The sequence below is a fragment of the Nomascus leucogenys genome, chromosome 4 (genome assembly GCF_006542625.1).
Source record: "Nomascus leucogenys isolate Asia chromosome 4, Asia_NLE_v1, whole genome shotgun sequence".
NCBI lineage: Eukaryota > Metazoa > Chordata > Mammalia > Primates > Hylobatidae > Nomascus > Nomascus leucogenys.
Window position 1 is genome coordinate 90,893,324 of NC_044384.1, and position 27,476 is coordinate 90,920,799.

The 27,476-nt window shown below is 40.2% G+C and overlaps 1 protein-coding gene across 2 annotated transcripts; it reads left to right on the top strand.

The window, feature by feature from the left end:
* Positions 1-961: 961 nt before the first annotated feature.
* Positions 962-27,476, top strand: ZNF195 (zinc finger protein 195). 2 transcript variants are annotated; one of them, XM_003278036.2, is made up of 6 exons: positions 962-1,146; positions 10,468-10,547; positions 13,736-13,862; positions 14,371-14,466; positions 23,515-23,661; positions 24,838-27,476. In XM_003278036.2, exons 2-6 carry the CDS (start codon positions 10,533-10,535, stop codon positions 26,283-26,285), a joined length of 1,833 nt encoding a protein of 610 aa, XP_003278084.2. In that variant the 5' UTR covers positions 962-1,146; positions 10,468-10,532; the 3' UTR covers positions 26,286-27,476. The 2 variants fall into 2 exon arrangements, with proteins under 2 accessions (XP_003278084.2, XP_003278083.2); XM_003278035.4 differs by lacking the exon at positions 10,468-10,547 and having other exon boundaries at positions 966-1,146.

Consider the following 27,476-nt stretch of genomic DNA (forward strand, 5'->3'; position numbering starts at 1 on the left):
AATCACAGATTGATCATTAGGGCTAAGGCCAAATAGCAAGATAAGTCTGCCTCTAGTCTATTTCCTCCATATCTAAATGTTGGAGGTCAAGGCTGTGGACAGATCTGAAGACGTGTTCTCTCCTCTTGGGGCCCCATTATTGATGGGCAGCAGTCCTCTACCCGTGGATATTTTCTTTTGCTGTCTCCTATGCTCTCTAGGATCACCATCTTGTCCACCCTTCGACCAGAGGAGAGATGTTTGTAGCAAGAGGCTGTTCCCTCACCTCTGACTGAAAAGGGACATTCAGACCCTCCACTTCCTGACATAAGGGAGGTTAGACCTCAGAGCTGCACTTTAGTGTGGCAGCTATTGATCATGTGTGGCTGTTGAATATCAGGAATACAGCTGGTCTGAACTGAAATGTGCTGAAAAGGTAAAATACAGAGCGAGCTTCAAAGATTTAGTACCCCAAAATAGATGCTTCCTTACCAATTATATATTGACCATATAGGAAAATGGTTACATATTGGGTTAAATTATTACAATCAACTTCACCTGTTTCTTAGTGCACTTTAAAATGTGGCTACTAGAAAATTTAAGATTCACACATGGCTCACATTTTAATTCTTAGAGGCTTGACTCCTTTTTGAAATTTCAGGCTGTCTGTTCAAAGGACCAAAAGCCAGGAAGGCCATAAAATATAAAAATTCAAAATGATTGTCATTATTTTCTTTCCATTGGTGAATAACATATATTTATTATTTATAAATGAACACAACCTCAGTCACAAGATGAAATGTAAATATCTTCTAGGTGGGGCCCGACAGCGCAGGCAGGAAGCCCTGCTCCAAAAGACCGCGGCCAGCACCTGTCCTTGCTCTCTCATTCGGCCCATTGTCTGATTACAGCTCCTGTCACTCAGGGCCTGAGGGGGCGGGGCGTGAGGCCCTATCCAGTCAGAGGAGTAGGGGCGGGGACTGTCCAATCAAGCACACGTCTGGAGAGGAGAGGACGGCTTCCGGGATCTGGCGGGGCCTTTGTCCGGACAGAGCTCTACTTCCTGTCCCCGCCGCTCTGTGTCCTCTGCTAACCGTTGGCCGTGTGACCCGCAGGCGCCGGGAGATCCAGAAGTGAAACGCCAGGCTCTCTGGAGGCCAGGAGATGGTGAGTGTAGGGGCCAGGCCTCCTGAGAGACACGGAGGGGCGGGCTGGAACCCGCGGTACCTGCCGGGGAGGAACCGGGCTGCCCGGGTGGGTTCCGGGCTCCGCGGACCCGAGGCCCCTCCAACTGCACCATGGCGGCCGGGCCCCGCACTCCCCGGCGCATCCCTGCAAAGCGGCTTTGGCCCAAGCCCAGAGCCATCGCCCCCCGGCAGCTCTTCGCCCGCAGACCCGCGTCTCCGTGAGTCAGGAAGAGAGAATCCCGACTCCGTGGGTGGTTTGTGCATAAGAGGATGATCTGTAGCTCGTGGGGGCTCCAGTCCCTCCTTTCTCTCCAGGGAGTCCTTGCAAAAATGTGAAAGAGTTTTATTTGAGCAAAGAGCGATTCATGAATGGCAGAGGACCCAACCATGTTTTTTGGGTTTGGCGGTCCCACCAGCCGGCCTTGAAGGAAAGGCTTTTATCAGGTGCATGAGGAAGCAAACCACATTCATTAATTAGCTCGGTACAGTTACGTCATCTCCTGATTTGAGCTATCTAGGCTGAAATTTACCGGTCCAGTAATCAGAGGTTAATTAGAGATTTGTGGTTGACGAAGCCTGAATTTTGTTTCTGCAAGATAGTCATTTGCAACAAACGCATTTGAGTTAGAATTTTTTTTTAACGTAAGAACCCAGGGCACTAGAGCCACCTCAGTCGGATTGCCTGCTATTTAATTATTAGTATTATTTTTGAGATGGAGTCTCGCTCTGTCGCCCAGGCTAGAGTGCAGTGGCACGATCTCGGCTCACTGCAACCTCCGCCTCCGGGTTCAAGCGATTCTCCTGCCTCAGCCTCCGGAGTAGCTGGGATTACAAAAGTGCGCCACCACACCCGGCTAATTTTTGTATTTTTAGTAGAGACAAGGTTTCACCATGTTGGTCAGGCTGGTCCCAAACTCTTGACCTCAGGTGATCCACCCGCCTCGGCCTCCCAAAGGGCTGGGATTACAGGTGTGAGCCACTCCGCTGGCCTATTTAATTATTTTAACACTCCAGAGAAAACTGGTTTTTCCCCTGCATTTTCCAAATGCATTTCAAGCAGGGTCTCAAAACCACCACCTTGTTCTTCAGGCCTAACTCTAGCCTGCAGTAAAATACTAAATTTCCTGTACCTTCCAGACTTTCCCAAATGCTAACTTCCCCTTTCTGAGTCACAACATTATTAACTATTCGTCCTTGGCTGTAATTTTAGACACAGTATTTTAATGAATCATTTTTTCACAATGCATTGGATGGCATTTTTTTGTTTTTTTTTTTGTTTGTTTTTTTTTTTGAGACGGAGTCTTGCTCTATCGCCCAGGCTGGAGTGCAGTGGTGTGTTCTCCACTCACTGCAACCTCTGCTTCCCGGGTTCAAGCAATTATCCTGCCTCAGCCTCCCGAGTAGCTGGGATTACAGTCCTGCACCACCACACCGGCTAATTTTTGTATTTTTATTAGAGACGGGGTTTCGCCATGTTGGCCAGGCTGATCTTGAACTCCTGACCTCATGTGATCCTCCTGCCTCGGCCTCTGAAAGTGCTGGGATTACAGTCATGAGCCACCGCGCCCAGCCTGGAGGGCACTTTTTTCAAGAGATTTGTTTTCTGTTTGTAATCATTCCACACGACAGGAAAGCAGAGAATCATCCCCTGATGCTATTGTAAAAAATCTTTGTGCCTCTCCTTTTTATTTTCCCTAGGCACAGACACCTTACCAGAATGTCTTTGGTTTGAGGTTCCACTTTGGAAACTTGACAGGGTGATTTGCTCTCAGCCACCCTCTAGACTTTTTGCTCAGTTTCAGTATTGTCTAGGGATAACACAGGATGCCCACCATGGCTGTGTCTGCTGGAGCATCTAGTGAATTTCAGGCCCCGGGTTATTTCTCAGGAGACAGCCTGAGGTATGAAGTGTGGCCTCTCCAGGGAGCAGCTGGATGCCCTTGGCTGAGAGAAATCTCCTGGTCTACTCTTCCTCTAAAGAGGTAACCAGTTAGGACATTAAGATTGTCTTCACCCAACCCAACTTTCAATCCTTGGAGACACATGGCTGATCAGCCAGTCAGATGCCGCTGTCAGAAGGAAAAGACCAAAATCATTTCTGCCCTTTGGACTCTCTCAGATTTGTGAAGGGAGACAGAGTGTTTCAAAGGGCAAGAAAAACCCTCCCCCATGAGATGGTGGAAAAACCTGTAAAGCAAAATTCACCTGGGACACTCAGTGGGGCACAGTGCAGTGTATCATGCGGGGTGGCCAGTGAGCACTTCAGTGAACAGGATGGAGGTGAGAGAATCTCCCAAGGAATAGAATAGCCTGACCTGACACAAGTCATTAGCTGTGTCTGTGTTCCAGTTGGGCTACCACTCTCTATGTCTCCTTGAAATGATTTATTCACTTACTGCAACTTTGGATTTTTAATTGTAAATTTACATTTTATCAGTAGAGCTTGAAAGGTAAGAAAATACTTACAAAGGACATGAAATAGGTCAATTTCAGGAAAAAAGTTAAATATCTAGTCATACATACCTTTTTCTTCTCCAGAGTGATTAAGGGTAGAAAGTTACTTAGGTCTGTTCTTTTGTGGAAGATGATTTCCAACAGAATCCCAGGGCTTAGCTTTGGGAATGCTACCAGGGAAAATAAAATGCTTCTTGGATGGCTGTGGAGAATGTTTACATTTTCTACAAAAAAATTATGGTAGATTATTTGGTAAATTACATAGATTCATCAGAACGTGAGCTCTTTTTGCAGGATGAATTTGTTGTCGTGAATATCTCTGTTTTATATCCTATTCTCTAGATGTCTGAGCTTAATGCTAAGTTGTAGGAGATGGAACTTAGCACTTCTAAAAGTGTTCACATATGATTGTTTACTATATGATTTGTTATGGAAATAGTTAAACAACAAGTTCATTGTCTGAAAGCAATAAATAATTTTGCTTTTTCTGTGGAGGTGAAAGTGTAAGTGCCTTACAGTTTCCTTTTCTTCTGTAAACTGAGTGATTTTGTTGGATGTTTCCAACACTGGATATTTTCTTATTTAAAACTAAGTGGATAACCCTGATTGGGAAGTTGAAGCCCAAGAACAGTCATTCCAAGCTAAGGCCAATATTGAGCCTGCAAAAGAAAGCAATCGAAGGCCTGGCTCAAGCTTGTCCAACCCACAGGCCTGGGCCACATGCTGTCCTGGGCTTTGAATGTGGTCCAACACAAATTCGTAAACTTTATTAAAACATTATGAGATTTTTTCGTGATTTGTTTTTTGGTTTTTTTTTTTTTTTTTTTTTTTTTTTTTTTTTTTTTTTTTTTTTTCCAGTTCATCAGCTATCATTAGTGTATTTTATGTGTGGCCCGAGACAATTCTTCCAGTGCGGCCCAGGGAAGCCAAGATTGGACAAGCACTGGCCTAGCTAGTGCTTCCCAAGGAGCCTCACCTGCGGGTGCCCCAGACTGCTCACAGAAACCATGGAAGGAGCCTTTCTACAGAGAGAAGCTACAGAGCCCGGGAGCACTGGGGACCCACAGGCAGATGCAGTTAGAGTTGGGATGGAAGGGACTTGGGGAGGACTTCCTGGGTATGGAATCGTTATTATCCTGGGGCTGTTTCTAGATTCATCAAATAAAATAAATTTAGCTTTAGGTAGGAAGTTATTGAACTCTAAAGGAGGATTGCAACAGGGAGAAGGTAGCAACTATCATACCTTTGAGGATCTCAAAAGTTAGGCAGACATGGGCTTTTTTGTGTTTTTACAGGGAGGAGGGAAGACAGGATAGAGGGTGGGAAAACCAGATTCTAGATCCCAGAATATTTTACTCTGAAATCAGTGTGTTCTTAGGAGGGGCAAGAAGAGGGGTCGTATGCTGGCTCAGACTGAGGGTAGTTCAAAATTCAGGGACTTGGGGGAAGGAGAGAGATTTTAGCAAATTTGGATAGAGAAGTATTTTGTTTTGACCACTGAAGACAGAATTGTTCAGCTGTGAGAAAAAAATGGGGATTTTCGAGAGTCTGTGTCTGGCTCTGTGGTAGGTGACAAAGGGAGCATCATCCTGGTCATAATAGAAAGGGGTTTCTCTTCATTCATCTGCTCCTGGAGAACACAAAGAGGGAGCAATTCTGCTGCTTGGGGCTTTTGGCCAGAATCCCTTAAGCACTCCTCCTTCCACACCGTTTCCCTGGCTCTGTGAGGCTCTTCTGGTTAGTTCCACTGTTGCTGATATGTATCTTTTGTAGTAAACCAGTAAATGTAAGTACAGTGTTTTGCTGAGTTCTTTGAGTAGTTTTATCAAATTACTGAACTTGACAGCCTATGGGAGTACCCAGTTTATAGGCAGTAGATATCAGAAATATAAGTATTAGAAGTATAAATGGGTACCCAGGCCTTGTGACTGGCATCTCTAGTGGAGCAGTGTTGTGGGACTGAGCCCTGAACTTGTGGAGTCTGGGCTGGCTCTAAGTGGTGTCAGAATTAAAATTAGACACTTGGCCGGGCACAGTGGCTCATACCTATAATCCTAGCACTTTGGGAGGCCGAGGCAGGTGGATCACTTGAGGCCAGGAGTTGGAGACCAGCCTGGCCAACATGGTGAAACCCCATCTCTACTAAAAACACACCACTGGGCGTGGTGGCACATACCTGTAATCCTAGCTACTCACATCTGTAATCCCAGCCACCCGGGAGGCTGAGACATGAGAATTGCTTGAGCCTAGGAGGCGGAGGTTGCAGTAAGCCAAGATCGCAACACTGCACTCCAGCCTGGGTGACAGAGCAAGACTCTGTCTCAAAAGAGAAAAGAAAAGAAAAAAAAAAAGTTAGACACTCAGTTGGTGTTGAAGAATTGCTTGGTGTTTAGCAAACACCACACATTTGGAGTCCGAAGAAAGACATCACAGGGGCCTGGGCTGGAGGGAGACTGGATGTCTGGGGAAGCAAGGCTATGTTCTGCACACAGGCCATCACATGGCACATTGTCCTGTGATTTCAGGTCCCTGAGGGTGAGAAGGAACTGATAACTTAGAAGGAAAAGTTCTTAGAGCAGACACCCTCCTCCCTAGCTGTCATCACATGATTCCCACCCACTTAGGAACATTGACTTGCCCGCGTCCCTTCAAAGACTAGGCATCCCCTTCAGGAATTCACTACAGCACCTTTGGTTTTAGATTTCCCCTCCCAAAACCCACACAAGTGCCTTCAGGACTCCTGGTGTATCCTCACCCCCAGAAACGGAATCTGCAGGAGCAGCTTCTGCCACCAACCCATGCCCCTGGATCACCCAGTTGTAATCTCTTCCACCTGCAGCACACAGGGATCGGTCAGATCATAGCCCCACCTGGGCCACTGTCTGTCAGATCATAGCCCCACCTGGGCCGCTGTCAGTCAGATGATAGCCTCGTCTGGGCCGCTGTCAGTCCCATCATAGCCCCACCTGGGCTGCTGTCAGTCATATGATAGCCCTATCTGGGCCGCTGTTAGTTGGATTGTAGCCCCACCTGGGCCGCTGTCAGTCGGATCATAGCCCCACCTGGGCCGCTATCAGTCGGATCATAGCCCCACCTGGGCCGCTGTCAGTCAGATCATAGCCCCACCTGGGCCGCTGTCAGTCAGATCATAGCCCACCTGGGCCGCTCAGTCAGACCCACCTGGGCCGCTGTCAGTCAGATCATAGCCCCACCTGGGCCGCTGTCAGTCAGATGATAGCCTCGTCTGGGCCACTGTCAGTCGGATCATAGCCCCACCTGGGCCTCTGTCAGTCGGATCGTAGCCCCACCTGGGCCGCTGTCAGTCGGATCGTAGCCCCACCTGGGCTGCTGCCAGTCGGATCGGATCGTAGCTCCACCTGGGCCGCTGTCAGTCGGATCGTAGCCCCACCTGGGCCGCTGTCTGTAGCACAACCAGTTTTGCCGCCAACTTTGCACTCTGTCACCTGTGGATCCTTGAGAGCACCTTTCTCTCTTGAATTTTTTTGCCCACAAACCCCTTTTATGTGCACATGATGTGCCCAAGGCCACCCCTTCAGTGCCTGAATCCACTGCTTGCTGAAATTAAGATGTTCAGAATTTCAGGTCCATGGCCCTAGACCTGGCTTTTGCAGGAACAAATACAAATTAGAAATAAGAGGCTTAATTCTCTGACTTGAAAATAAGGAAAAAGATTGTTTTCTTCTCCCGTTTCTGAAAGAATTTACTTTAGGACACTTTAACATGTAAATGTTTTCTCTGCTGTTTTGAAATACATGTAAGTCATTTAAACAGCTAAATAAGTCTTTTGTCATTCTTTTTAATTCAGGATTGTCTTCATTTAGGACCTGAGAACCATTGCTTAGTTTTTGTTTTTAATTTGGCAAATATTTATTTTTTTCCATTTTCAGTCTTTTAAAGTAGACACAGATTTGCGTGGAATGAAGCTGATTTTAAGAGCACACAGCATAGGATTAAGCTCAGCGATACGGAAGGAGGAAGGGTAAAGGATGCCAAGTGCCTTTGACAGAAAGCCGGTCATCCAAGGTGATTGCTTCAGGTCTAGAGGCTGAAGGACGCACACTGCCAAAGCAAGGACAGCTCAGTGTGTCAGCTGGACCGTGGGGTTTGCAGCTATACCTTTCTTTCTATTTCTTACTTAGGCATAACTATCATAGTTATGTGTCGTTTTTAGTAGACAACTTGCATCCATTTAAATTAAACAGTATTTTCTACAATAATATGAATATAAACGCACAGTATTTATTTCAGAAAAATCTCTTAAACAGTAATTTTAATACCAATGTTATTCATTCTTTTGAAATATGTGTTTTAACTGAATTAAAATTACAGAGAATTTTTAAATACCACATACATCATGACTAGTATATTAAAGTTTTCATACTGACATATTTATATTTAATATCCAAAGAAAATTCACTCCCAAATTTTTCCATTTTCTGCTCACAATCAGCCTGCGTCTCTCCTGCCTGGGTGGCCATAGAGGGCATCCGTGCAGGGTCACCAGGAACTCTCTAACCAGCGCCTGGTGTCTTTCGGACATTCGGGGGTGCACTGTGCAGACGGGGCTCAGGCTGACAAAATGGTCTATCTGTGCTTCTGTCGTAGAATAAGAGAAATGAGACACCCAGGGTTTGTTCCTCCCCTCAGAGAAGAAACCTCCGTGTTATCCACATGGGAATTACTCCAGTTTTCTGGTACTTGAGTAAAAAACAAAAATGAGATCTGGAGATTCAAACTGATAAACTAATTGATTCCATCTTTTGTAGCCATTAGGAAAACAGAGAAGGCAGCCATGGTCCCTACAAGCCAGAAACTTTCCATTTCCAATAACTGGATAAATCATTGAATTCAGCATCTTGGGGTCAGCATGAAGAAAGGAGTGGTCAAAGGGACTTCGGCTTCATTTGGGCCATTTTCCTGATGTGGTTGTTGTGAGTTCTGATGTCACATTGAAGGGATATTCAGACAGAAAATGTGGTGTTGGTATTATTTCTCTTGCTTTTGCCCGGCTAAAAATAAATATTTAGCTTCTACCATATATGTCCTAGAAAACCCTAATGGTTTTGGTTAAATTGCTTGTTATTTTATATTATAAAATAGACAGGGAAGTGGCTAACATAGATTAAAATTATACCAACCCTGGGATTTAAATTTTTGAGGGGGCAGTTTTAGGAAAAACAGAATTGTAAATACTCTAGTAGCATAGAGAGCAGAATCCTGCGAAGGCCCTCTCCCTGCCCAGACATGCCCAGACTCCCCTCCTCTGAGCCTCGTCCAGGTCTGGCCTCACCCTGGACTCTCCCCTGACAGAGTTAACTACAGAGTTAAATCAGAGTTTTGGGTTTAACTACAGAGTTAAATCAGAGTTTGGGGTTTAACTACAGAGTTAAATCAGAGTTTTGGGTTTAACTACAGAGTTAAATCAGAGTTTGGGGTTTAACTACAGAGTTAAATCAGAGTTTGACTCCTGCTGCCTCTCTGGAACTGATACACAGAATTTTCGGAAACCCCAAAGCAGATAAATGGGATCACAGAACTCTCTATTTTGGAGCCTTAATTTTTTTCTTTTTTACTAACACCAGTGCTTTTAGAGACATCGCATCCAGCAACCTGTTTCTCAGTCCTGTGGGTCTAATAGTTGCTTCACAAGCCACAAGAAAGTGAAGATAAACACAACAATGGAAAGTGCCTCTGCACTATACTTCATCCTCTCTGTATCCCTTCCATTGGTCTGTATGGAGCTTTTATCACTACACTTTTAAAAAGTTAATGATAGGAAAATAGAAGAAGAACCACAAAGCCTGGGCCCTCCGTCTGTATCTTGAGAGTTGCAGGACACTTGGTTCCATCACCCAGGGTGTGATGAGGATTAACTCACATGACGTGAGGTGCCCAGCACAGTGCTGTCACATACTTCCGAGCACCCAGGGCCTGCTTAATAAACACTGCATTCATACATGTGTACACATTGTTTTCCAAATGCAGACAGACTCAGACATTGCTTCCTTCTCCAGCCCTGGAAAACTTTAAAGAGCCAGGAAATAATGTAATCTTTCAGAATAGAGATTGGCTGTCTCCATTTGCACCAGAAGAACTTATGTTGTGGTCACAGGGTTGGGTGTAACAGACTGTGCTGGAGCTGCTTTCTTTAGCTGAGTGTTAATGATCACAAGTCTTGGGGGAGCAGCATCACCATTAATGGCAGAACTGTTAAAAATCCAACCCATGAACCCCTTTGAATTCTTCAGAATCTCATGACTCAGAGTGGGGCCAAAATTACTAAAAGATTCATATGCACATTGAAGCTTGAGAAGCAAGGTTTAGCTAAATGGTTCTCAGCCTGGCTTCTAATTAAATCACATGGACAACTCAAAAAAAGGCCCTCATCTTTGCCCCCACAGATTCTGCCTATTGGTTTGGGTGGAAGCACCAGTGCTGTTTAAATCACATGCCTCATGGGATTCTAAGATGTGGCCAGAATCAGTGATGGGGGTTTCAGATGCATTTGTATGATTGAGCTCAGCCTTGGTTCCAAAGGGAGGTCACAGGGCCTTCTTTGCCTAGGTTTCAGAGGCCAGCTCAGTGCAGCTTATACTCCAATTGCCGAAGCAGAATTGCTGTTGTTTAGCAGGGGAGGGAACCTGAGAGCAGGAAGAGAGAACACATTTTGATCTCCATGTAGAAGGTTACTTTTCCTGAATCTCTTTTTAAAGAACAGAAAAGCATGGACTTTTTCTGTATTTCTAGGTCTTTCTGTTGATGGGTGTGGTGGTAGCAGGTGAAGGGGTTGTGCTGACACCTTTAAAGGCATATTCTCACGATGCAGGTGTGCTTTGTCCAGAGAATCTTTCCTAAGAGGAAATCCCAGAGAAGCAGGAGAAAGAGAAAGAAATGGCTGGTACTCAGGTAAATGCATCTCAGGTCAGGGGTTGTGTCCACTTTTGCTCTTGAAATGTCACATGTTTAGAATTTGGAAGCCTTTACTTCTCTACTTGTGATGTTTCTGCATAATAAGTTTGTTTCGACTACTTTTTTTTCTTATAATAATGAAGGGTCTCTGAAAATATTTTGTTTTCTATATACCAAAGCTGTCTCTCTGTCATCTTCACCTTGACTTCTTATATGCCATGAAGAATTCTCACCATGACTTTATGACCTGCAGTATTAAAAACATTCACTTTGTGGCACTGAACGTGTGGATACCCAGGATTCCCCTTGAGGATGGGGTGCGGTTTTTGGATGTCAGCAAAGAAGGGAAACGTGCACTATTTAGGTTTCATCTGAATGCTCCATAAGCTGCATGCAGAACAGGACTAAGAAAATAAACATTTAAACCAGATGACATTTATTGCCCAGAATAACTCAGAGCATTCTGGAAAAGAGAAAAATGAAGAGACACTTGCTTTTTAGAATGCTAAAGAAAGACTTTTAATACACTATTAGAGATTACTGCTGGGCACAGTGGCTCACGCCTGTAATCCTAACACTTTGGGAGGCCTAGGCGGGCAGATCACTTGAGGCCAGGAGTTCGAGACCCACCTGGCCAACGTGGTGAAACCCTGTCTCTACTAAAAAAATAGAAAAATTAGCCAAGCGTAGTGGCCCATGTAGGTAGTTCCAGCTACTCCAGAGGCTGAGGGATGAGAATTGCCTTAACCAGGGAGGTAGAGGTAGCAGTGAGCCGAGATCATGCCACTGCACTCCAGTCTGGGCTACAGAGTGAGACTCTGTCTCAAGACAAAAGAAAAGAGATTACAGAACCTGGGAGATATTTGTCAGAATTTGGGAGATATTTGTCAGAATCTGGGAGATATTTGTCAGAACCTGGGAGATATTTGTCAGAACCTGGGAGATATTTATTTGTCAGAACCTGGGAGATGTTTATTTGTCAGAACCTGGGAGATGTTTATTTGTCAGAACCTGGGAGGTGTTTGTCAGAACCTGGGAGATACTTGTCAGAACCTGGGAGATGTTTATTTGTCAGAACCTGAGAGATGTTTATTTGTCAGAACCTGGGAGATATTTGTCAGAAACTAAGAGATATTTATTTGTCAGAACCTGGGAGATATTTATTTCTCAGAACCTGGGAGATTATTTGTCAGAACCTGGGAGATATTTGTCAGAACCTGGGAGATATTTATGTGTCAGAACCTGGGAGGTATTTGTCAGAACCTGGGAGATATTTATTTGTCAGAACCTGGGAGGTATTTGTCAGAACCTGGGAGATATTTGTCAAAACCTGGGAGATATTTGTCAGAACCTGGGAGATATTTGTCAGAACCTGGGTTTGGGAGACCCCCTGAAACTATTGCTATGGAATAAAAGACGAAATGCTCCTAATTATCGTAAATACAAAATTGCATGCAGGATTGTGTAAAGGCAATGCCAGGCTGGGCTGCTAGAATGAGCCAACAGTGTGTGATGTGCTTCCCCTTGCAGAGAGCCTATGAATGGGCGTGCAGTCAGGGAGGTTTCACATCACCAAGATTCCTATCCCAGAAAAGCAGATGTTCATAGCTCTGGGAGTGGAATGCGACCCTTGTGGAGAGCCTATAAACGGACGCATGAGGGGTGCCTGTTCATATGGACAAGATAGGGCTCGAAAGGCCCTTATCCTGCCACGGCTGTTCTAGGTCTCTTTAGGGTGAAGGCATACTCCCTTCTGAGAATTTCTGGTCTAACCAGTTGTCTAGTTTCACGTCCTGCTTCCATTGATTGTTTGCAGCCAGCTTCTGCTGCAATTACTACTGCTGATTAATATCTTGCTAATCATAGGTTATAGATAGACTGTGTTTCTGTTTTAAGGCTCTGTTAGAAATTGCTGATGCACACACTATATTGTAAATTCTTATCTCTGTATACTGTACTTCTACATACCGATGTTATGTTAAAGAATTACTTCATTCCCATGTGACCATGTCACCTCATAATCAAACAACCCTAAATCCCTCACTAACCTACCCCCACCCTCACTAAACTTAATAGTTAATGCTGGTATATCCAGTGCATTGGCAGCATCGCAGGACCAGAAGGCGGTGACCCCCCTGGACCCAGCTTTCACTATCTTGTGTCTTTTATTTCTCGACCTGCCAATCTACCTGGGAAAGAGCCCCATTGCATTGTGGGCTGCTGGCCAGATCCCGCAATACCTGGGAGATATTTGTCAGAACCTGGGAGATATTTATTTGTCAGAACACGGGAGATGTTTATTTGTGTCTTGAACTTTGCATAACACTAAGGTTTCAGTATGATTCAGTTCAGATTATAATTGACCTTTTGGCCAGTATCACACCAGTAATATGTCCTTCTCTGTGCATTGGCACATGATAAAAATCTGTCCTATTACAGTTGATACTAGTTTTATTCAGTTGGTTAAAGAGCTCTCTGACAGATTTTCCAGTATAGAGTTTATTTTTTTCTCTTTGAGTACCTTGAGGAGATTTACTAATTAATGTGCATAAATAATCACATTTAATCTGAAAGGTCTTTGCTTCTTAGATTCTTTTTGCATATGCCTTGCTTTAGAAGATGAAGAATCTCATCTCTCTTTATGGTTTAGAAAAACTGGGATAGACCCAGGCTCTGCCACTTACAGGATTTTTGACAAAATATTGTCCTTGGGCCCAAAGAACTGGCATCACTGGCAAGTGCGTTAGAAATTCGGAAACTCAGGCTTGACCTCCGATTTCCTGAAGCAAAATCTGCACAAGAGCTCTAGTTTATTGGACACATGAGAATTGGAGAGGCAGCTTCTAACTCACCATGACTTTTCCACCTGAGAAATATACACACCTTATTCATGTGATGTAAATGTAGCACTCAAAAATGGACATGCCTTTGTTGATGCCCTTAATTTTATACTTTATCATCCAGAAGAGTATCACATTGTACACTGCTTACATGGATCTTAGGCAATTCTCTTTCCTCAGTTAGAGAATATTCTTGTGCTAAAAATTACCTTATTGTATAATTCCAGTTGCTTGTATAAGTCAGAACCAGTTCTCTTCACTCGCTCATTTCACCTTGAATCAAGTTAAGAACTCTGCCCAAAGCCACTTGGTAACTATTGGTTATTGTTGTTGTTTCTTCTTCAGACACTGTTGACATTCAGGGATGTGGCCATAGAATTCTCCCTGGAGGAGTGGAAATGCCTGGACCTTGCTCAGCAGAATTTGTACAGGGATGTGATGTTGGAGAACTACAGAAACTTGTTCTCCATTGGTGAGGATAACTTCAATATGTAGTTCCTCATATGCCCTAAAGAGTTCCTTTCGTTCCTTTGCAGAATGTTTTTTGGGAGTTTCTGCGTTGCATGAATGAGTTTCAGATCCCTGCTTTTAAGAAAAACATGGGGAATTGTTAATGTAAAAAAAAAAAAAAAATCTTCAAAATGTGGTTCATCTTGACATAAACCTTCCTTTTTTTTCAGCTGATCTGTATCTTTCACTCTAGTGATAATTCCAGAAATTCAGTGGCATGAAATATTGTTGCCCACAACTTAAAGTCAAATTTCCACCACCAGTTTTTTATTTCAGCAGTACTGAGTGGTGAAACTAAGAACCCACAGGTTTAAAATACTTACCGAATATTCTAAAGGTTATATCAGGAAGCATAATTTTGGGATTAATTTTCTAGAATCTTCTATAATGTTCACTCTACTAAGCATAGTACAAGGTTGGTAATTGGAGAATTTCAGCAAGAGTAATGTCACTTTTTTCTAATAAAACAGGTCTCACTGTCTCTAAGCCAGGCCTGATCACCTGCTTAGAGCAAAGAAAAGAGCCTTGGAATGTGAAGAGACAGGAGGCAGTAGACGGACATCCAGGTGGGTGGGAGTGAACGAAGCAGGTAACCCAGGTGAGAGGTCCAGAGGTCGAGGAGGAAGCCAGACCTTAAAATGTGGTTTAGGAAGCTCTGCCCTAGTGGAGATGGTTTCTGAGAGCCTGGGTGTCTTTCTCTTGCTGTCTCCTAGGAGTGTCTTCTGTCTCATTCTCTTAAATTTTCTATAGACTCTGCTTCCTGTTTAGTGATCTTCCTTTATAAGGGTGACAGTAAAAATCAGAGTCCTCCTCCTGATGAGTAAGGGCCTGTGTGGTCTCATGGCGTGCTCCACCACTGCTTTTGGGAACATGCCCGTACCTACCTATTTTTGAGAAACTCTGTTAAATGTCTTTTGATTTCCTTTGCATCATGTCTGAAGTGTGCGAGAGGCGTGGTGATAGTGTTTGGTTCAGAAATCCCAAAAGTCCCGTAAACAGATGTTGTCTGCTTTCTGCTTTATGATTTCGTATCCTACAGAGGTTTCAGATTGGAGTCTACAGAAATGTATACTCAGCAGTTTTCTCCGAACACTAGGATCTGCCCAAATATCAGATAATCTAGTGTTATTTTACTTCAAAATTTTATTTTTTTTTTTTAGTATGAGCTGAGGTTGGTCATTTAAACTTTATATTCCCTAACTCCCAACTGTAATAGTTATAATAGTATCATTTTATAATTTCTTCTTTTTTAGTATGAGGCTTATCAGGACTGTGTCATTCATATGTATGTATTTATGTATGTGTATGTATATATGTGTGTATATATGTGTGTGTATATATCATATATGTGTGTATATATCATATATCAACATCCTTTTGAAACGATAAGATTTCATTCTTTTTTATGCTGGATTAATATTCTGTTGTCTATTTAAATCATATTTTCTTTATCCATTCATATATACACACACACATATATAATGTGTCTATATGGGCATATGTGTAACAGATTATTTTAGAAATATAAATTGTGTATCTATTGTGTACAATGTAATAATTTGATATGTGTATACATTGTGAAATAATTAGTGCAATCATATCGAGGAACAAATCTATCACTTCACGTAATTACCTTTTCTTGTAGTGAGAACAGTTAATGTCTACTGTTGGAAATTTTAAGCATACAAAAGATTATTATTAGTATTCATAAAGCTACTCATTAGATTCCCCAAACTTACTCATCTTACAATTGAAAGTTTGTACCTTTTGAACAACAGCTCATTATCCCCAACTCCAGGCCCTGGCAACTGCCATTGTCCTCTGCTCCTGTGAGTTCAGCCATGACAGATTCCACATCTGAGGGGGAACGTGCAGTCTCTGTCTTTGGGGCCTGGTTGAGTTTATTTAGCATCATGTCCTTCAGGGTCATCCATGTTGTTGAATGACAGGATTTCATTCCTTTTTTATGGCTGAGTAATATTCTATTGTCTATTTATATCACATTTTCTTCATCCATTCAGCATCCACAAACATTTAGCTTGTCTTTGTATCTTGACAATTGTGAATAATGCTGCAGTGAACATGAGGGAGCAGATAATTCTTCAAGATGCTGCTTTTATTCCCTTCAGTTATTATATACACAGAAGTGGGATTGTTGCATTATAGGGTAGGTTTATCTTTTTTTAACTTTTAAATAACGCCCCCCTGCCCTGGTTTTCATAATGACTCTACCAGTTGAGAACTCTGAGTGTTCAGAATTGTTTTTTCTTTACATCCTTATCAACATTGTTATTAGGTTGGCGCAAAAGTAAGAATATTTCTGACTATTTAGAAGGCAAAAACCACAATTACTTTTGCACAGCCCTAATATATTACTTATTTTTGATATTAGCCATCCTAGTATCCAAAAGTTTGATTGTAAATTGTCTTTGGCATCAGAAGCTTTTTAGCTTAATGCACTCCAGTTTGTTTATATTTACTTTTGTTGCTGTACTTTTGGTGTCGTATCTAAAAAATGATTGCCAAGACCAATATCAAAGAGGTTTTCTCTCAGAGTTTTTAAGGATACATATTTTACATTTAAGGCTTGATTTCAAGTTAATTTTTGAGTATGGTGTAAGAAAAATGGGTATTTCATTATTTTGATTGCAGATATTCTGTTTCTCCAGGACCAAGTGTTGAAGAGACTATACTGTCTGTATTGTATATTCTTTGTGCACTTGTGAAAGATTAAGTTAAGTGGATATGCATGAGTTTCATTCTGGGCTCTCCGTTCTGTCCCATTGGTCTCTGTGGCAGTTTTCTTCTCTGTTCACATACCATCCTGTTCTTACTACTGTAGTCTTAAAATGTCGCTTGAAATCAGAAAATATTATGCCTCTTGCCTTGTTCTTTTTCCTATAGATTGCTTTGGCTATGCCAAGTCTATTGTAATTCCATATAAATTTTAGAATTCTATTTTCATTACTGTGAAAAAGGCCACTGGAATTTGATAAGAAGTTTATTGAATCTATAGTCTTGGTCTTTAGCAGAATTTTACAACCCCCTCCCTGGATTACAAAGCTCTCTCAAAGGCATTTTTTTGAGATGAGGTCTCTCTGTCACCCAGGCTGGTTCTGAACTTCTGGCCTGAAGTGAGCCTCTCACCCCGAGGTCCTGAATAGTTGGGATTATAGGCATGAGCTGTGGTGCCTGATTCTCTTGGAAAGGCATTTTTGTACACAGAAGACTGACACATTTTTGTTGCCATGGGGGCATATATAACCCAGGGTCCACCTATGTCACCATTTTTCTATGTCACTTTCCTGTACATTTTCACTTTCTTTTTTGTTCCATTTCAAATTTATCTCTTATTTCAAATTCTAATATGCAGAACAATATGCTAGAATTAACATGTCTGAATTAAATTATTTACTAAGCGCTATTTGTTTGTTTGTTTATTTTGAGATAGAATTTTGCTCTTGTTACCCAGGCTGGAGTGCAATGGCGTGATCTCGGCTCACTGCAACCTCCACCTCCCAGGTTCAAGCGATTCTCCTGCCTCAGCCTCCGAGTAGCTGGGATTTACGCACAGGCATGCACCACCACGCCTGGCTAATTTTTTGTATTTTTAGTAGAGACAGGGTTTGTCCATGTTGGTCAGGCTGGCCTCAAACTCCCAACCTCAGGTGATCTGCCCGCCTCGGCCTCCCGAAGTGTCAGGATTACAGGCATGAACCACCGCGCCTGGCAAGCACTCCATATTTATTAAATTATCCTATTTCTTCAATCTGTATATAAATAGTAATATGATTTATTCCCAGATACTTATTTTATATATCAGTGACTCACCATATTTTACATAATTTATATTTTTCTCTTTATTTAGAAATATAAGGCTATTCCTTGCTTCTAAAAGTTGGATGGCAGCATTTTTATTTTGCATAAGAATAGCATCAGTATAGTAAACATATAATAAAAATTATCTTTAGTATCTCTTAGTCATTAAAATGTTCTCAGTAGAGTCTTTTATTAATGATTGTAGTGCATTTTCTGTGAAATTTTACTGCCGTACACTGCATGCCAGTGATTGAAAATACCTATTTTTCATGATTACACAGTCACAGTTGAATATTGTAGTTATCTAGGCAAATTCTTTTATAATGGTACATCAATGTTTCATAGCAGATTTTATGACTAACATCTCAGTGTTTTGTAATTCCATGTTACTGTTTTTATGGTTGAATAATATTCCTTGTATGTATATACCACATCTTTTGTGTGTGTTCATCACTTGAGGCTTCCCTCATTTGACTTTTCTGAATAGTGGTACAATACAAATGGGTGTGCAAATATCTCTTCTAAGTCCTGAGTTGCTTTGTATACTTTTGATATAGATCCAGAAATGGGATTGCTGGATGATATAATTCCATTTTTAATTTTTTGAAGAACATTTATGCTTTTTTTTTTTTTTTTTTTTTTTTTAAACAGAGTTTCACTCTATCACCCAGGCTGTAGTGCAGTGGTGCCATCTCAGCTCACTGCAACCTCTGCCTCCTGGGCTTGAGCCTTCTTCCCACTTCAGCCTCCCGAGGACCTGGAACTACAGGTGCACACCACCACGCCTGGCTAACTTTTATGTTTTTAATAGAGACAGGGTTTTGCCATGTTGCCCAGGCTGGTCTCAGACTACTGGGCTCAAGTGATCCACCCGCCTCAGTCTCCCAAAGTGCTGGGGTTCCAGGTGCTATCTTTCATCATGGCTCTATCCTTTCTTTCCTACCGGCAGGTTATGTGGTTTTCAATGTCTTCACATCCTTGACAGATCTGAATTTTTTTTTTTTACAGTGGCATTCTAATAGGTGTGAGGAAATATCTTAATTGTGATTTTGTTTTGCATTTCTCTACAAATTAGTAATTTGAGCATTCATTCAAGGCTTGTTGGGCGTTTCCATATCTTTTTTGGAAAGATTTCAGTTAGTCCTTCATCTATTTTTAAATCAAGTTATTCAATTTTTGCTGTTTAGTTGTAAAAGTTCCTTATATACTCTGAATAGTAAGTCCTATCAAATGTGTGATTTTTATCCATTTCTTAGGTGGTATTTTCACTTCACTCATTGTTTTCTTTGATTTGCAGAAAGTTTGAAGTTGATGTAGTTCAGTTTTTCTGTTCTTTTGTTGCTTATGCATTTGCTCTCCTATATTTTCTTCTAAGAGTTTTATTCTCTCTCTTTTTTTTTTTTTTTTTTTTTTTTTTTTTTTGAGATGGAGTCTCGCTCTGTCACCCAGGCTGGAGTGCAGTGGCGCGATCTCTGCTCACTGCAAGCTCCACCTCCTGGGTTCACGCCATTCTCCTGCCTCGGCCTCCTCAGTAGCTGGGACTACAGGCACCCGCCACCACAACTGGCTCATTTTTTGTATTTTTTTTAGTAGAGATGGGGTTTCACCATGTTGGCCAGGATGGTCTCGATTTCCTGACCTCGTGATCCGCCCGCCTCGGCCTCCCAAAGTGCTGGGATTACAGGCAGGAGCCACCATGCCTGGCCTATTCTATTTTCATGTTTTTCATTTAAAATATTTTTGTATATGGTGCAAGGAAAAGATATCACTTCATTTTTCCATGTAGATATCTAGTTTTTAACACCATTTGTTGAAAGGACTCTTTTCTCCATTGTGTGGTCATGGATACCTTGTGGAAAATTACTTGATTTTATCCACAAGTGTTTATTTTGGGCTCTCTGCTTTGTTTCATCATTTAGTTATCTGTCTTTGTATCATTACCACATTGTTTTTATTTTCGTAGCTCTTTATATGTTTTAAAATCAGAAAGTGTAATGCCTCTTTGTTCTTTTCAAAGAATTTTGACTAGTTATTGTTCTTAAACTAATTTTAGGATTAAAAAATCAAAAAGTAGCTTTGGGAATTTGGTAGAGATTACATTGAATGTGTACATTAGTGTGGGCAGTATTGACATCTTTAAAAAACTAAATTATCTGACCGTTGAGCAAGAATGTGTATGTTCAAGGGTGTTTAATTTCCATACATTTTTGGCATTGCCAGTTTTACTTTTGCTTTTGATTTCTAGTTTTATTACATTTTGGTTAGAAAACATGTCATGAGACTTTCATCTTTAAGAGTTGTTATTTGTTGTAACAGAATGCACTATGTGTATTTGAGAATATTGTGTATTCTGCTTCTTTGGACTGGAGAGTTCTATACATGTCTGTTAAGTTGATTTGGTCTGTAATGTTGCCCAAGCTTTCTTATTGATCTTCTGTGTAATTTTCTATTCTGTATTGAAAATGGGGTCTTAGAGTCGATAATTATTGTATTGCTGTGTACGTCTTGCTTCACTTCTCTCCATATTTGCTTTATATATCTGGCAGCCCTGATGTTAGGTATAAATATAGATGGATAAACAGTTACAGGTTCCTGGTTAATGGACGCATTTTGCCATTACATGCTATTAATCTTTATCTCCTGTGACAGTTTTGACTTACAGTGTATTGTGTCTAATATAAGGATAACCACCCCACCACCTGATTGTGGTTACTAATTGCATGGAATTTTTTTTTATTCTTACTTTCAGCCTATTTTACTATTTAAGGCTAGAGTCTTTTGTAGCTAGCATATTGTTCTCAATCAGTTCAGCTATTTTATTTCTGTTCAATAAGTAGGTTAATTTATATTTAAAATAATTTCTGAAGGAAATGAAGTTACTATTACCATCTTGATTGTTACTGTTTTCTGTGTTTCTTGTAGATATGTTATCCCTCATTTCCTCTTTGACTGTCTTCATCGTTGGTTTTGTTGATTTTGTGTGGACATGCTTTCATTCTTTTCTCATTGTGTTTTGCAGACCTTATATAGGTATTTTCTTTGTGATCACCTTGAAAACTGGAGAGTACGTAAAACACCTGAAAGTTATAAATACAGATTTTAATCTCACAACTTCATTGAATACAAAAACTGTAACACCCTCCAGTGTGCTGTTAATGTAACAAATTATTATATATTTTGTGTCTGATAGCAAAGATTTATGCAGATATTTTTTCAGATATTATAGCAGAATTTTGAATTTTTTACACCATCATTATGATAGTAAAGTATTATATATCTGCTTATATGCCTTTAATGGAGAGTTTTATATTTTCATATAGTTTTATAATGCTGTCTAGCATCATTATCTTTTTTAAGACCATGAAGTCTTTTGAGTATTTTTTCTGTATTTCGTAGAGATTGGGTCTTGCTATGTTGACCAGGCTAATTCCTAACTCCTGACCTCAAGTAATCCTCCTGCCTTGGCCCACCCAAAGCTGGTATTATGGGCATGAGCCACCATGCTTACCCAACCTTTAGCATTTCTTGTAGAACTGTACTGGTGGTGGTGAACACCCTCATCTTCTTATTTATTTTGGAAAGTATTTATTTTCCCCTTGTTCTTTTGAAGTGAAATTATTCTAGATCAAGTGTTCTTGGTTAGTAACATTTTTATGATACTGAAATTTGGAAAGTTAACCTTTTTTTCTTCAAATAATGCCTCTACTGCTTTTCTGCTATGTATTTTTTGTAAGACTTCTTTCATGAATATATTGGTTTAGATCATGGTGTTCAATAAATCCCATATTTTAGCTATTATATTTGTCTTACAGTTTTATTTTTCTGTGTTTTATTTTTAAATCTGTGCTACATTCTGTTTTATTGGTCTATTTGTCTGCCTTTATACCAGTACTAAACTGTTTTAATTATGGTCGCATTGTAATGTGTTTTGAAATCAGTGTGATATCTCCAACATTGTTCCTCTGTTTGAAAATTGTTGGGTGCTTTACAGTTCCTTGAGATGTCTTAGGATTTTTAGGTTGTTGCTTTTATTTCTGCAAAAAGAGGATTCAAAATCTGAAAGAGATTGCATGGAGTTTGTAGATTGCATTGGACAGCGTGAATATCTTTGCAATATTAAGTATTTCAACCTTTGAACAAGAGCATGCTCAAATGTGTTGTTTAATTTCCATATATTTGTGAATTTTTTTTGTTTTTCTTTGTTATTTCCAGTTTCATTTCATTTTGGTCATATATAGTAATGCAGAAGACTTCAATTTTTTGAAATTTGTTAAGACTTATTTATTTGTTTAACAGGTGGCCTATCCTGGAGAATGTTTTCTGAGCTCTTGGGAAGAGTGTGTCTCCTGCTGTGTTGTGTGGAGTGTTCTCTCTATGTCTGTGAGGTGGAATTGTTTTGTAGTGCTTTCAAGTCCTCGCTACAATTATTAAGTCTTGCTTTATTATTCATTACTGAAAGTAGGTTGTAGAAGTATGCCACTATTATATTGCTGTTTCTTGCTTTGATGCTATAATTATTTGTTTATAAAGAACTTTCAAAATTGAAGCAAGAAACAGCAATATAATAGGAAGTTACTTCAATACCTAAATATATATACGAATATGCACCCACGCCTGACATAGGTTCCCAGTTCGTTCTCCCTTCTGTTATTGTTTTTTGTTCTTGTTTTTTGTGAGCTCTGACTTAAAGTATGTTTTATGAAGTATGACATTTTTTGACTTAAGATGTATTTTGCATAATATAATTGTAACCTCTTCTGCTCTCATTTCATTAACATTTGCATGAAATGTCTATTTCCATCTTGCCACTTTCAGTCTCTTTTTGTCATTGATCTCAAGTGAATCTCTTGTACGTCAGCTATAGTTTGATCTTGGTTTGGTTTTAAATTATTTAGCATATGCCTTTTGATTGAGTAGTTTAGTTCCTAAATAAGCAATTTACTGAAATGAAAAGATGTACTTTAGCCATTGTATTTTTTTTTACTTGATTCTTGTAGCTTTTTCTTTCTCTCTTTCTTTTTTGTGTCTTGTACTTTGTGTAATAAACTTTGACTCTTTTTTAATTTTCTTTTGTGTGTCTTATAGATATTTTCTTTGTGGTTACCATGGAAATTATATAAAACATCTTAAAGTTACAACAAGATATTTCACACTGGTAAATACTTAACTTTAGTTGTATACAAAAATTCTTTCTTATTAAATCTGCCCTCAACTTTGTTGCTGATATCACTAAGTCATTTAATGTTGTATATCCATTAACAGATATTTATGATTATTTTTCTACTTTCATCTTTCAAATTTTAGATAATAATTAAAAGTGATTTCTGCACCATCATTATAGTACCACAGAATTTTATTTTTCTGTATATGCGTATCTTTTCCATATATTTATTTTGATATGATTATATATTATTTTCTAGCATCACATTATTTTCAACGGAAAGGACTCCTTTTACCATTTCTTATTTGACATGTGTAGTGGTAAGATAGCCCTTGGTTGTGTTAAAAAGTCTTTATTTTTTATGATTTTGTAGGACACTGGTTGTATTATTCTTGCTTGGAAGTTTTGTGTTCAGCAATTAGACTATCTCATCCAATTCCCTTCTTGCTTCAGGTTATACTTTTTGAGACAGGGATTTACTCTGTCACTCAGGCTGGAGTGCAGTGGTGTGATCACGGCTCACTGCAGCCTCAACTTCCCAGGCTCAGGTGATTCTCCCACCCCAGCCTTCTGTGTAGTTGGGACTACAAGTGCACAACAGCATACACAGCTAATTTTTTTGTATTTTTTGTAGAGATGGGATTTCACCATGCTACTCAGGCTTGTCTCGAACTCCTGCGCTCAAGCGATCTGCCCACCTCAGCCTCCCAAAGTGCTGGGATTACAGGTGTGAACCACCGTGGCCAGCCTAGCCTCAAGGTTTCTGTGGACAAATTCACTGGTAATCTCCTAAGAGCATGTACCTTGCTTTTCACTTGCTGCTTTCAGGATTCTTTTCTCCTTTGACTTTGGAAACTGTGGTTATAATGTGTCTTATGTCTCTTTTTGTTTATACTAGTTGATGTGTTGAGCTTCTTGATTTTTTTATACTTTTTTCTTTTGAGAATTTCTCAGTAATTATTTCCTTTCATACCTCTGTTTCTCAGTCTGTTTTTCATACTTTATGTCTTTTTACTGGTATCCTTATTTTCCTAATTTTACTTAGTTTTCTATTTTCCCATTTTTACTCATTGAGCATTACTCAAGTGGTAATTTTATTTTTTTCAGTTAATTTATGCATCTCCGTCGTTTTAGGGTGATTTCTGAACTTTTTTTTTATTTCTTTGATTGCACCGTGTGACCCTAATACTTTGTACATGTCATCTTTGACTGAGATTCAGGTATTAACAAAAAGCCTCCTATCACAACCTTTATAATGTGGCTTTCTCCTGGGCTTGTCTAAAACAAATTGGCCCAGATTCTAGAGGCCTCTTAAGCCTGTTCTGGGATGTGTCTTGTGTGGAATTGTGTGTGTATTTTTCAGTTAAAGAGGGTTTGTCAGGTTTCTTCGTAGTGCCCTGTAATCACACAATACACTTGTTGCCTGGTGCTGCTGCTGCAGCCTTCCTACTGCTATCACGGGTATTTCCTTTCAGTCTCAGCAGACCCAACCTGTCACTCAGAGTACCACCATTTCTCTCAGCACTCTGTGTCATGGGGGGCAGAAACCAGTCTTTGCCAAAGTTTCAAAAGGCCAAAAGTAAAAACACTTGTGCCAGTACTTTCTTTCTCTTTTGAAGGAGAAGCCAGGAGTTGAGGGTATACTCTTAAAGCCATTATGCTATACTGTGGAGGAGCAGGGGCTGTAGTGGGTAAATGTAACAAACTTTTTTTCTTCTTATGTGGCTCTTAGCATTGTGCTCACCTGGGGTGCTGCAAAGTGTGAAGTGGTTTTTAGAGTTCAGATGCATTTTCTCACTAGGTATTGTTACATTTATATGTTTATACAGAAATTAGGGCCTGTGGTATTTTTATGCCATTTTGCTAAGGTACTTGGCATTATTTTATAGATTAGATTCATAAAATATATTCATCTGTGTCTAGTAAGTCAGTTAACTTTTATTTATTTTTTTTTCAGCTATGTCTTCTCATTTTACCCAAGACGTTTTGCCAGAGCAGGGCATACAAGATGCATTCCCAAAAACAATACTGAGAGGATATGGAAATTGTGGCCTTGATAATTCACATTTAAGGAAAGACTGGAGAAGTTTAGATGAGTATAAGTTGCAAAAAGATTATAATGGACTTAACCAATGTTCATCAACCACCCATAGCAAAATCTTTCAATGTAATAAATATGTTAAAATCTTTGATAACTTTTCAAATGTACATAGACATAATATAAGTAATACTGGAGAGAAACATTTCAAATGTCAAGAATGTGGCAAATCCTTTCAAATGTTCTCATTCCTAACTGAACATCAGAAAATTCATACTGGAAAAAAATTCCAAAAATGTGGAGAATGTGGCAAAACCTTTATCCAGTGCTCACACTTTACTGAACATGAGAACATTGACACTGGAGAGAAACCTTACAAGTGTCAAGAATGTGACAACGTCGTTAAAACTTGCTCAGTCCTTACTAAAAATAGAATTTACACCAGAGGGGAACATTACAGATGTGAAGAATTTGGCAAAGTATTTAACCAGTGCTCCCACCTTACTGAACATGAGCATGGTGCTGAGGAAAAACCCTGCAAATATGAAGAGTGCAGCAGTGTCTTTATCTCTTGCTCAAGCCTTTCTAATCAACAGATGATTCTTGCTGGAGAGAAACTCTCCAAATGTGAAACATGGTACAAAGGTTTTAACCACGGCCCAAATCCTTCCAAACACCAGAGAAGTGAGATTGGAGGGAAACCTTTCAAATGTGAGGAATGTGACAGCATCTTCAAATGGTTCTCAGACCTTACTAAGCATAAGAGAATTCACACTGGTGAGAAACCATACAAATGTGACGAATGTGGGAAAGCCTATACGCAGTCCTCACACCTCAGTGAACACAGGAGGATTCACACCGGAGAGAAACCCTACCAATGTGAAGAATGTGGGAAAGTCTTCAGAACTTGCTCAAGCCTTTCTAACCATAAGAGAACTCATTCTGAAGAAAAACCCTACACGTGTGAAGAATGTGGCAACATCTTTAAGCAGTTATCAGACCTCACTAAGCATAAGAAAACCCATACTGGAGAGAAACCCTACAAATGTGACGAATGTGGAAAAAACTTTACCCAGTCCTCCAACCTTATTGTACACAAGAGAATTCATACTGGAGAGAAACCCTACAAATGTGAAGAATGTGGCAGAGTCTTTATGTGGTTCTCAGACATTAGCAAGCATAAGAAAACCCATACTGGAGAGAAACCCTACAAATGTGAAGAATGTGGAAAGAACTTTACCCAGTCCTCAAACCTTATTGTACATAAGAGAATTCATACTGGAGAGAAACCCTACAAGTGTGAAAAGTGTGGCAAAGCCTTCACCCAGTTCTCACACCTGACTGCACATGAAAGCATTCATACTTGAGAAAAAAATTAACAAATATAAAACTAGGCAAAGCCGTTAGTATCTGCTCACATCCTACTTTACATCAGAGTTCAGACTTAATAAAGTTATTATAAATGTAATGACTGTTGAAAGACCTTTCATGAAATATAAGTCTCCAGAGCACACAAGAGTATTTCTTCTGAAAAAAATGTTGCAATTATATTTTATACTAGATGGAAGACTTGCATCAGTTGCTTAAACTTTCAGAAAATTTGTAGAGAAACTCAACAAATGTCATAAATGTGAAATAACATTTGTTCAAAAATGATAGCTTAGAAAACACTAGAGTTCTTACTAAAAGATATTTTGCAAATACAGTAAATGGGAAAAAAAGCAAAATCCAATTTAAGTAAACACTGGAGGATTTGAAGGAGAAAGGAATAGGGCACGGACACGTTCGGAAATGACACTGAATCCCTGTGTTGAGTCTACAGAGACATCTCGACTTAAAACAGATCATTCATATTTAAGTTTAAAAGGAGGATGAGACAGTTTTTGTAGAGTTATAATTACATTCAAAATATACTTTTTTTGCATTGAAAAAATGTTAAATTTTTGAAAAGCGAATATTGATGTCATTCAATTCTCAAATCAGTTGATGCTGTGTCTTCATTTCTAGTGTGTTGTGAAAACACATGGTCAATTGTTGCGGCATCAGAGATATGAGAAATTCCTTTCTATTAGGTGTGCATCACTGATATGCTTGTCCATGAAAGGTGAAAGACACTGAAATGTAAGATGCGTGAGTAAAATCTTGGTAGAGAGGCTCTTTGTGGTTGTTTTATATACTTGTAAGTGAATTATGAGATAGTTATTTAGAATAATACTCTTCTGTTAGGGTCACCCTGATCAGACCGTTCCCTTCCCCTCCCACAGGCCTTACAATACAGTCCCTTGCACTCTCCGCACAGCTACCCCAGGGCAAAAGACAAACCCCCCCTTCACTGACCCCTCCAGTTACAGGATGCGGTTAACATGTCTGTTCACCTCGCATAACAAAGCTGGCAAAAAACATCTCCAGGATGCAGACAAGACACCTGCACCCCTGACTCAGCTCCCCCACCCCGATCTGGTTCTGGCCCTATAAAAACCTGCTATAGTCTGTAAGCGGGGCTGCCTCCTCTAACTGTGGCGGAGCAGCCAAGCAGCCCAATAAAGCTTGCTTGCCTG

What these genes read in the sequence shown, in the direction of transcription:
- ZNF195 (XM_003278036.2), top strand. An exon ending in CAGAAACTTGTTCTCCATTG is followed by an intron (nt 13,863 to 14,370) that starts GTGAGGATAACT and finishes CTAATAAAACAG; the next exon opens with GTCTCACTGTCTCTAAGCCA. An exon ending in GGCAGTAGACGGACATCCAG is followed by an intron (nt 14,467 to 23,514) that starts GTGGGTGGGAGT and finishes TATTTTTTGTAG; the next exon opens with AGATGGGATTTCACCATGCT.